General features: G+C 38.4%; 1 protein-coding gene across 1 annotated transcript; it reads left to right on the top strand.

Moving 5' to 3' along the window:
* The first annotated feature begins 8,098 nt into the window (after positions 1–8,098).
* LOC135196500 (uncharacterized protein K02A2.6-like) lies at positions 8,099–8,929 on the top strand. The gene has a single exon (XM_064223348.1). It carries the CDS (start codon positions 8,099–8,101, stop codon positions 8,927–8,929), a length of 831 nt encoding a protein of 276 aa, XP_064079418.1.
* Positions 8,930–12,236: the final 3,307 nt, after the last annotated feature.

The raw sequence follows: 12,236 nt of genomic DNA, 5'->3' as shown, positions 1-12,236 counted from the left end.
TTCAACAATTTTACTTTAAATCAGGAATTTCATTTTACGTACAGGAAGTGTCCAGCCTGGTGCAGATTAATGAATAGGCTTAGAAAAGAGAGAGAAGAGAGAGAGGAGAGAGAGAGAGAGAGAGAGAGATTAGAGGAGAGAGCGAGAGAGAGAGAGAGAGAGAGAGAGAGAGAGAATGAAGCAATTTATCAATCGTGATTACATCATGAGCACGTACGTAACTTTTTCAATTGCTTTGTCCACCAGTTTCACTCAAATATCCGTTTGCCTCTTATTATATGGTTAATGTCTTTCTAATGAGTGCATTTTTCTTTTTATTTCCAAATTAATTTAACGAATTTCTCTTGATTTCCCTAAATGAATTATCTTACATATCATTAAGTTCTTTTAGTAGGGAAAAACTCTCTATCACGAGAGTATATATAATGTTCTAAAGGTTCCACAATAATACAAAGTGTAAAAAGTCCGTGTAAAGGTACCGATGAAAAGCTAAAGAAACTAGTAGAAATAGCAAATAGCATTTTACCATCAATTAAGTTCACAACAGAAGTAGAAGTGGATTCTAAATTACCGTTTTTAGATGTTTTAGTGTCCAGGGACTGTAATAGCCAGAGGTACAAATTTTCAGTTTACCGGAAATCTACCAATTCCGAGAGTTATGTCCACTTTTATTCTTTTCACTCAAAAGAAATAAAAAGTAACGTTATTATGAATTTTGCTTTAATCGCATTCAGAATTTGCGACTCCGAATATATAGACGGTGAACTTAAACACATCACGGCTACTTTTAGAAGTCTCAGATATCCCCCTCACTTCATTGAGAAAGCAATTTCGTGAGCGAGGAAGTCGTTCTATGGACTGAGAGATAATACTAAGGAAAAACCAAAAAGATATGTGTCCCTTCCCTTTAATCCAGAAGTAAAGAATATAAGTGGACATATCAACAAAAGTCAGAAGGAAACTAAAATTGTGTTCAAATATGAAAATACAATAAGACGTTCCTTCGTAGAAACAATAACAATGATAAAAATCCATAGTCCCAGGCGTTTACGAACTACCGTGTATGGATTGTAATAGTAAATATTTTGGTGAAAGTGGACGGGGACTAGATATACGTTTGGGCGAACATTGCAATAATTGTGGAGACAGATATGTGGGGGAATCAGGTAGGGGAATAAGGACTAGAGTCCAAGAACATAGAAGGGGAGTACAGCTTAACTCTCAGGGGAGTGCTATAGCTAGACATTGTTGGGAAAATGACCATAGGATGGATTTCAAAAACAGTAGGCTTATATACAAAAGCAACAAAATTAGTCACAGGAGGGTAGTAGAAGGTGCACTTATCAGAGAGATTAAAGTAATTGAAGGAAACAAAGGTTTTACCTCAGAAGATCCCATAAGCCGAGCTTTGATATTAAAAGAAGCTATGATTGACTCCCTGCTGACCTGGAGATTAGGTTTCCTGCCCAACAGACTTTTGGTGACCACACCCTTACCACAAGGGTGAATCCCATTGACCATCAGCTCAGGATATCAGAGCGACAAGAGGGGATTGGCAACTCTCAAGAAAACCAGAACAGCCATCGCATAAATGACAGCACAACGAGAAGAAGTTCCAGAAGACTGCTGGGCCTTGACCCAGGCTCAACATCCCAAACATCTCTTGAGAATGGGCCACAGAAGGGCCTGAAAGTACTCGAGTGTGGAGTAAAACTAAATGTAAATACTTAGAAGTAAACAAGTTGCAAAGTGAATTTGTGGGTTTCTTTCTTTCTCTAGATTGTCGCATGGACTCTGTCTACATGGGAAGTTAAATATAATGAATCTGTAAATTCCTCCTTTTTACAGATTAGCTCAGCCACTACCTTGGCTAGCCCCTGCCTAGCCATAGCTCACATAAAACAGCTTATACACACAAAACACATTGTCCGGCTCAAAACACAAAATATAGTAATAACTGCACGCCTCTGGCAGTGCAACGTAATATCTATCACGCTTCATCTCCAATAATAATTGGGTGTATAAACTTTTCTCATTTTGGTTTCTTGAATATCCCTCTTTGTCTGCAACTGGCTGCACAGACATAGCACGCTGTAGGAAGGTAGTGGGTTTCCCTGTAGAAGACATCTAATGGCTTCTGTAGACCCAAAAGCGCTGTAGAACTCTGTAGACTTGTAGAAACTCTCGTAAGTACCTTGGGCAAACGACAGCAACATCTCTGCACAACTGGTGGGCGTCTTGCTAGCGTCGGGGAAAGACGATTATGGTGTGTTTAAGTATGTCAGTCAAGTCATCGGTCAATCAAAAAAGAAATTAACCCCAGACATACTACTTCCATCAAGAAATGACCTCAAAAATTAAGAAATACTAACTGAACATCTCCCAATTAACTCCATTTAATATGACCACTAAATCATAAGTCATTATCACAACTCCACAAAGAAAAAAAATATTAAGTTCTCTAACTCAATTCTCCAACAATAAATAAAAACAACTTCACCAAATTCACACACCAGCACACACAACCCAGAACTCACAGTAACTCCACAGACTTCTGCACTCACATTTCAAACTCAAATTCTCACAAGTTAACAAAAAAAAGAAAAAAAAGGTAATGAGCTCAAGAGAGAGAAAAAAAAAAATCACGTAACAAGCCCAGCCCCAAAATTATCAAAAATAAAAATGTTCTCTCAAGCTCTGATATTTCAACAACCCACAAAATAGTAAAAATCTCCAATGTTTAACAGGAAAAATCCCTCACTGCTCATATAATTAATCTCAAAATGCCCATTTATGTAAATCACAACCCCGTAAATACATCCCCAACCCATCCAAAAAAATGCTATTTAAAGCTCAATTCCAATTAAATCTCTCATAAGAAAAGGAAAAAAAAAAATAAAAATAAAAAAAAAGATAATCACATGTAAACTTCCCCATCACAAAGCACATAATATATGCATGATATACATAATTCATAATTATCCCCGCGTTTTCCTCAACAAATGCAATATGCATAGTTACAGAATTTGCCCATCACAACTTTTCAAGTGACCAGACATGGCCAGAAAGCAATCTCTTACACGTGCACTTTCATGAAATGCTATGGTCAACATTTCCAGATATTGCAAAAACTCTGAGCAATCACCACTAGAGGTAAAGAGTCAGCACACCAGACTCATCACAGCGTTTTCAGCAAAAAATCCACCTACGGACACATCAGGTGCTCGAACTGCAGCATAAAAATGTCTAGTCAGACTTCCAACTTCAGAAACCCATGATTCTCAAAAAAAGGTCTATACTAACATGATATCAGCACATTTCACAAAATTATCTCCAGGATATGTCTAAGGTGTTCAAAAAAATTTTCTAAGACATATCTCTCACAAATGATGCTGCCCAAATATAAACAAAAATTATCACCTATCCTGGATAAAGAAAACTACAGTAAACTCGCAATTCAGCAATTATATGCCACCAAAAAATAACATCTCCATAGGACCACAATGCAGTAATGCCACTCGCTTCCAACTAGTCACGAAACCAAAAAGAACCACAGAACCCTTCTCTTGGCTCAAAAAAACTCCAGGAATTCAACTAAAAAAAAAATCATAACCACAAAAAAGGTCACCCGCCAAAGATCAATGCCATCTCCATATATATATAAATATATCACCATCCTAATAATAATACCACCCCAGTGATGAAAATATTTCCTCCATTTAATTAATAACCACACCACCATATTCCCTCTTATTTCACCAATAACCACGTGTTAATAAAACCACCACTCCAGCAATAAAAAATGTTCACCTCTGTTTCGGCAAAAATTAAAAAAATACTAACCTCTATTTCACCAATAACTCCATGTGGAATAAAACAAGTCTCCAAAAATTATTATATCTCCAAGCAAGATAATCAAAATGTAACTCCATCTCCAAAAAAAATGCACTCAAAGCACCCAGCTGACACACCAATAAATATTGCCCCATGTCTCCTCAAATAGGTGTCTCCATTTGCAACAAAGATGGCTGCAAAATAATTGAACTAAACATAGCTCTCACCACCATAGGCAAATATCAAATGGCCAAAAAATATTATATATGCAATATATTATATCTCAAATTATATCTCCAAAATAATATACCTCCAATTCTCCAGAGAATAACTCAATGTTATAGTAAAAAAACTATAAAATCTCTGCTTAGCATAACTGCTGAAAAAGGGCAAAAACTCGGCAAATAAAAATTGTCCAGGAAATTCTAGAAAAAATCACCAATGTGCCATAACTCATTATAACAGAACTCCAAATTCAAAGTGTCTAAGCAAAGACTTCTCCATATGCACTACAACATAAGCCACTAGAAACTTAACCAAGTTTCCTATTGCTGGCAAAGTTGTCACAAATACAACAAAGGTTTTGTGCAAGAAACCCACAACTTTTGGAATACAAATACCCAGAAAAAAATGTAGTACCATTACTTATGCATTAAAAAAAATGCAAAAATTATCCCATAAATCTCTCTGTAGCATCAAACAGCTGAAATAAACACATCACATTCCCGAACAGTGACTCCAAGTCACGAACTGAGACATTAAAAAATTCTCACAAACTGGAGAGTAAAATAGATTCAAATTCACCCATGATAAAAAAAAAACTTACATCAGCGATGGCTAACTTCCAAAAAGGAAAAAAGAAAAATCAACAGCTCTGTCAACTATCCCCGTGACTCACGCAGATGTCAAGCAATTCTCTGCTGAACTCATAAAAAAGGGGGAAAAAAATGTGTCGTTAGTACCTCCCAAATTCAAAAAAAAAAAAAAACATCACCACCCTTGATAGCATTGCAACACCCATAATTTATTGTAATAATTCTCCATAATATAATAATCCGTAATAATTATAAAATAATCTCCCATTAAATATCTCGAATAATGATAATTCTACTTAGTACCTCCCCTGTAAAATATCTCAAGTAATAATAATAATAATAATTGTCCATAGTAATAATTCTCCTGCAAATATCTCAAGTAAGGGCATTAATATTGCCAATCCCCCAGTATACACCAATATTGCCACACCCAAAATCAACACCATTTCCCCAGTATACACCAATACAACACGAGGCACCCATCCACCACCAATGGCGACACACCACCTGACAACATCAGTCAGCAATCATCATCAGTCAGCACCACCGGGCATCACTCAGCACTCCTCGGCAATCACCATCAGTCAGCACCATTTTAAAGTAATCTCCCCAACACTAATCAAATCACCATTAAAAAAAAATAATCACTGTGACCCCATTATATTTATACCTTCCAAAGCATAAGGAAAACTTACACCACATATATATTCACTTCATTTCCTTTTCTCTTCACTCAAGAGAAAGAAAATCTCTTTCTAAAAAAAACCCTACGGGCATGTCACATCATCAACCAATTGTTATCAGCTGATGTCCTGTGGGATTGGAAATTCATTATCAAGGGCAAATTCTTCCCCCAATACCCCGACACAAAGAAAAAAAAAAGAAGGGCTCCACCCCCACTAAAATAAAAAGAGCGCTTCACCCTCCTCTGAAAGTTAGAGCACCCCCCCTGAATAGTGTTTGAGTACCCTCCAAGCCAGACCACTGCTCACCCCTTGCAATACCCCTGTGGGTTGGTTAGCAGAAATTACGCTGACCGCATAAGAACGAGCGGGCGCTCTTTGTCTCCAAGCAAAAAAATGCAATTCAAGCAACAGTTTTGTATGTATGAAAACCATTCATACACATGTATGTGTATTAAACAAAGACGAATGCGTCTCTTCTAAACATGCGCCAATAAAAAAAATCATGTCACTTTCTACTCTTATGGGGAAAAAAATGTGGTATTCCTAAACCAGTCTCATAACACAAAATGATTAAAAAAGAACCCAGGACTCAAAAACACATAGTAACACTCACCACTTCACAATGATAGAAAACCCGGAATCTGCACAATTATAAACATGCGAATCTCGTCGGTACAACGCAAACATGCTCGGCGAGTAAAGAAGGCACTTGATGATTTCACACACAAACTTGACTGAGTCCAACTCCCTCGAGGCATCTCGCCCTGGGCAAATTTGATGACTCTAGTTCAATTCTCCCCGCCTCATTACCACAGTTAACGGACAGATATTTCTCCTTCCCTCTCACCTAGTAACTGAAATTTAATAATTTTCCACAATCTCACAAAAGGCTTTTCGTTCAACCACCGCTGCCCACCACTATTAACAGCGAAGGGCGTCGCCCCCCCTCCCCTGCTATTCATATATTTGGCATACGTTTAGCCATAGCATAAGGCGAACTGGTTACACTCAGTCCCTCCCCTCTCTCTCTCTATCTCTCTCTCTCTCTCTCTCTCTCTCTCTCTCTCTCTCTCAAGGAGACCACTGGTAATAGCCTTCCTCTCCCCCTCTCTCTCTCGCTCTCTCTCTCTGCATTATCTAAGTTCATCAAATCAGAGTCGGAGTTACAAAAATATATACGTTTATTCAAAGTAAAGTATTAATTGGATAATCCAGGTTCGTACAGGATAATTAATGAAATGATAATAGTTCAAGTCTCACAGACAACTAACTCAGATAACCCCAGGTATTTAAATGTCTTATTCAGTAATTAGTCACACCAATTATCTCTTCTCCAAAATATATAGTTCCCTCCACTAGGACACTCAGTCCCCCACTAAGACACTCAGTCCCCTCACTAGAACCGCCTGTTTAACAGACAGGAGAACACACTAGTGAGCACACACAATTATAAAGACAAAGTCAAAAGATTAAATGAAATAGAACATCTTTACAAGATATCAAAACAAGCTGTTAGGTATTTATGTTTATAACTACCTATTACCAGAGGTTATATTTGTCTTTACAGATACTTACTACTCATTAAGCATAACTACCCTGTTAACTATCTTGTCTTCTTTTAAACTGTATATCATTATAGGTTAGTCTTAAAAATGAAGTCATTCAGGAAGGATCTATCTGAGTTTCGTGTCCATCCAAATATACTTCAATGGCGACGAGGAACTGACTCACGATAGGGAAAATTAAGGATGGTGCATTTGGATAATATAGCAGCATATGACAAATCCGAGGACTTTGAAGATTATGTCGAAAAGTTTGATCAGTTCTGCTTAGCAAATGACATAACAGAGGAAGATAAGAAACGGGCAGTTTTCTTGACGGCGCTCCTACATATGGACTTCTGAAAACATTGCTTGCCCCTAATAAGCCCTCATCAAGGACTAATCGAGAACTTACTGAGCTTTTGAAAAATCACCTCCACCCAAAACCCATCCTGATAGCTGAACGTTTCAAGTTTTACAATAGGAAACAATGTCCAGGAGAATCCATCACTGATTATGCAACGGAGCAACGGAAATTGGCAGAAACATGTCAGTTTGGTGCTTTTCAAGAGGAAGTTTTAAGAGACTTGTTTGTTATTGGATTGGCCAACCGCTCGGCACAGAGGAAACTATTAAGTTAACAGGAACTTGACTTAAAGAAAGCATTTTCGATTGCGCTAAGTCAGCAAATGGCTGATGAAAACGTCACGAAGATTCAGGGTCAAACTCAGGAGGTAAAAAAAGTTGTTGAGCCGAAAGCTTCTCTCCTTGAGTGTTACCGTTACAGGAAGACAAACCATAAGGCTGATGTTTGTTTCCATAAGGATACTGATTGTAATGGGTGTCATAAAAAAGGACACCTTCGTAGAATGTGCGGAATGGAAAATCACACCACAGTCAATCGAAATTGGAAATATGGAAGACAAGGAAGGAAACGATCGACGGTCAACATGGCAGAGGAGGAGACCAGCGGCTCGGAAGAAGAAACTACAGAGTGCAAACTACAGGATAAATTGGTGCATACATTGAAATACTGTGTTAAGAAAATGAAAGCAAGACACAATAAGGTTCCAGAGATAACAGTGAACGTTAAATTAAATGGGATACCAATTGATATGGAATTGGACACAGGAGCTTCTGTGTCACTGATAAGTGAAGAGTTCTACGCTAAACATCTGAAAAATACAGTACTTCAATCCAGCAATATTGTGCTTGAAAAACCATGACGGCGGGAGAAAAAATAGAAGTCGTCGGGATATGCTACGTAACTATGGAAGTTCATGGACACAGAGTGGAGGAAGTGCCATTGTATGTGGTACAAGGGAATGGACCTGCCTTATTCGGTAGGGACTGGCTGCATTTTGCGAAATTTGACTGGAAAAAGTTAGCTGTAAATCATCTGCATTCTGGTATTCGGAAAACCTCAAAGTTAGAAGAACTGTTAAGGAAATATGGTGATGTCTTTGATGGTAAACTGGGTACAGCCAAGAATATAAAGGCTCATATTCGTGTAAGAAAGGATGCAAAACCAATCTTTTATAAAGCAAGGACAGTTCCTTATGCAATCAGGGATGCTGTGAATGCAGAACTTAAAAGACTAGAATTGGAAGGAATTATTGAGAAAGTTGACTATAGTGAGTGGGCGGCACCGATAGTGGCCGTTTCAAAAGACAATGGTTCTATTAGGATGTGTGGTGACTTCAAGGTCAACATAAATCGTTATGTGGAAAACCCTGAACATCCAATGCCAAATCCAGATGAACTATACCAGCGACTGAAAGGTGGAAAAACTTTCTCAAAGTTAGATTTATCGCAAGCTTATCAGCAAGTGGAATTAGATGTGGAATCTAGGAAATATGTCACGATTAACACACCACTTGGTTTGTACAGATATACACATTTACCATATGGTGTCTCAGCAGCACCACAACTTTTTCAGTCTTTAATGGATAAATTTCTGCAAGGAGTGCCTTGTGGATGCAACTTAGATGATATTAGTCTTACTGGAAGAACCGAAGCTGAACATTTACACAATCTTGAAAAGGTACTTTAGCGGTTGCACATCAATGGGTTGAAAATGTGTAATTTGGGTCGAAAATGTGAATTAATTTGATGAAGCCCTCCTTGAAATATTTGAATTTCATTGTAGATGAAGAGGGTATTCATATGACGGAGGATGCCATTGCAGCAGTCACGGAGGCACCAAGGCCAGAATCAAGGTCTGAAATGCAATCCTTCCTGGGGCTGGTAAACCATTACCGTCGTTATGTTGCCCAATCTCTCATCAGTCGCAGCGCCTCTCACGGGAATTACTGCATAAAGACAGAAAAAAGGCATTGGTCAGTAGAGTGTGAAAGAGCTTTTTCCGAGATTAAAAAAAAATGCTGACCACTGAAACAGGAGTATTAGTGCACTATGATTTGAGTAAACCTGTGACGTTGGCAGTAGATACATCACCCAAAGGACTTGGAGCAGTGCTTTCCCATATCACCAGTAAAGGAGAAAGACCAATTGCTTATGCATCAAGAATGTTAACACCCACTGAATGTAACTATTCCCAAATTGAGCGTGAGGGTTTGACAATCATCTTTGGACTACGGAAATTTCATCAATACTTATATGGTCATAAATTCACCCTTATTACAGATAACAAACCACTGTCATACATTCTGGGACCCAGGAAGGGCATTCCAGTCCTTGCAGCTGCAAGAATACATCGCTGGGCTATACAGTTAGCAGCTTATGTATTTATGACCATTTGAATTACGTTGTTCAAGTGACAATGGAAATGCTGATGCACTCTCACCAGTTTGCCATTTACCAGATTGTGACTCCGATGGCATCAGATAAGCTTGTAAACTGGACACAAGTAGCAACTGCATTTACATGCACCAGGGTGAACTCTCTTCCTGTAACTGCAAAATCTGTTGCAAGGAAAACTTTGCATGATGCTCTACTGGCTAGAGCTTTATATTATACAAGAAATGGATGGCCAGACTCTGAGGACATAGCACAGGAACTGAAACCCTTCCATAGCCGTCAGCGTGAGTTTTCAATTGAAGAGGGATGTCTTCTATGGGGGCCAGGGTGGTAATACTGTCAAGATATAGGATTCAAATCTTAGAAGAGCTACATGGTGGTCATCCAGGGATTGTTAGGATGAAAGGATCAGCTCGCTTGCATGTGTGGTGGCCGAATATCGATCAAGATATTGAAAACACTGTGCAAGGGTGCTCTGCTTGTCAGGCTACTCACCCAGTGCCGATTCGTGTGCTGAGGGTAATCCGTGGAAATGGCCCTCTAGTCCGTGGAAAAGAGTACATGTTGATTTCGCATGACCATTCCTGGGACAAATGTACCTCATTATGATTGACGCATATTCAAAATGGCCAGAAGTACACCCACTGAAATCATTACAACTATGAATACCATCAAGATCATGCGGCGGATATTTGCTCAGCATGGGGTTTGTGTAGAGCTCGTGTCTGATAATGGAAGACAGTTTGTGGCTGAGGAATTTAAAGAGTTTCATGACCCAAAATGGTGTAAAGCATTATACTGATACCCGCTTATACACCCAAGCAGTAATGGGCAGGCCGAAAATACATAAGAACATTCAAACAAGGAATGAAAAGGGCGATGAGAACATTGCAATCATGTAATACATCTTTAAATACCAAGTTGTGTCAATTTCTACTGACTTACCGGACTACACTTCACTGTACAACAAAGCTCATGGATTGGCAGTTACGCACTCGCCTTGATTTACTACACCCAGATGCATCTCAGCGAATTGAAAGAAAAGCCTCAGAGAACGAGAAACCAATGAGGGAACTCGATATAGGAAACGGGGTACAAGTTCGGGATTATTGTCAAAATACCAAGAAGGGCATATGGACTCGAGGAGTTGTGGTTCTTAAATTGGGTCCATGCACATACAATGTACAGGTGAACGGTAACTTAATATGGAAGAGGCATATCCCTTTGGCTAAATCATGATAACACTTACCCATTACAGCTTGGAATTTCACACACTTTCAAAAGGAAAACACATCGGCATACACCCATTGTGGCTCTGCCTTTGCTCGCACAGACCTCTCCGTAAGTCTTCCCCTAGTTTTGGCTAAAGATGCCATTATGAACGGAAGAGGCGCACACGTACACGAATTCACACTCTTCGTCAATGCCCCAAATAACTGGTCACAGCCAGTTTTCAAAGGCACCTTGAACAAGCCCTCACGAACTCACATACCCACAGAACGAACACTGACCTGCTTAAGTAAGCATCTTAGTGTCACACCATCCCAGAAAAGATTTATCAACTTTCTCTAGGTATTGTCCGATTGGACCTTCTTCTCCCCATGGGAAAGGTTTCAAAAAAATAAGGAATCTGTAAATTGCCCATCCTTTTTTACGGTTGTAAGTATTATTAGATATATTATAATATATTAATATATAAATATTAAGAATATATATATAGATATTATATAAGTATATATATATACTAATTATAATCCTGTTTGTAGTCACATCATATCCGCTGATTCTTTTAGAGACCGCTGTGGCATAAGACCACACCTATCAAATAAAGATATACAATGCAAGTCAGAAATGTCAATGAACAATAATAGCTTTTGATTTTGCCTCGTAAAAAAAAAAAAACATCGATACCTCGGTTACCAATGTACATAAAAAAAAAATAAGCACCATAAGGTTCCTATTAAATTCCACGAAATAGCTGTTCATGAAATTTATGTCTGAAAAACATTTTAGGTCCCTCTCACGAAGGCTAATGGAACATAAGGAAGGTCAGTGAGATATAGTCCAGCGATCTCTGGAGGCTTTGCTACTGATATGAGATAGTGGTCATTTTTTTTTGGGTGAGACCAACGCTGCTTTTAGAAGAAAAGTAAATATATAATTAGGTAATGAATAACGAGTGGGGAAAGAATATAGATGATGTATTACTTTGCCTTTATCTTGTACAGCAAAATGAATTCTATAGTTATGATTTCTTTTGAACTGATTAATGGCAAAATGCATAATCAAAATCAGGGGGGAACAAATTTCCGAAGTGAATAACGACTCGGAAATTAAGATCAACAAAACAGATAAATATTCTCTTGCAGTAACTCTACTTTATCTTTGTCAGCCTTAATTCGATATCAGGTAAGAATCCCATCCTCTTGCTCGGAACAATTTGAAGTTTGACAATTAAACGTTAATGAGATTCGTAACCGACGCCGTGTTTAAATGTGCTTAGTTTGCTGTGTTTAATTGTGTTTACTTTGCTAGCTTTGATGTGCTTAGTGTGCTATGCTTTAGTAGGCTATGTTTTAATGTGTTTACTTTGCTATATT

The sequence above is a fragment of the Macrobrachium nipponense genome, chromosome 18 (genome assembly GCF_015104395.2).
Source record: "Macrobrachium nipponense isolate FS-2020 chromosome 18, ASM1510439v2, whole genome shotgun sequence".
Lineage (NCBI taxonomy): Eukaryota > Metazoa > Arthropoda > Malacostraca > Decapoda > Palaemonidae > Macrobrachium > Macrobrachium nipponense.
The sequence above is the reverse complement of the archived record's forward strand: the minus strand, read 5'-3'. Positions and strand labels throughout refer to the sequence as shown.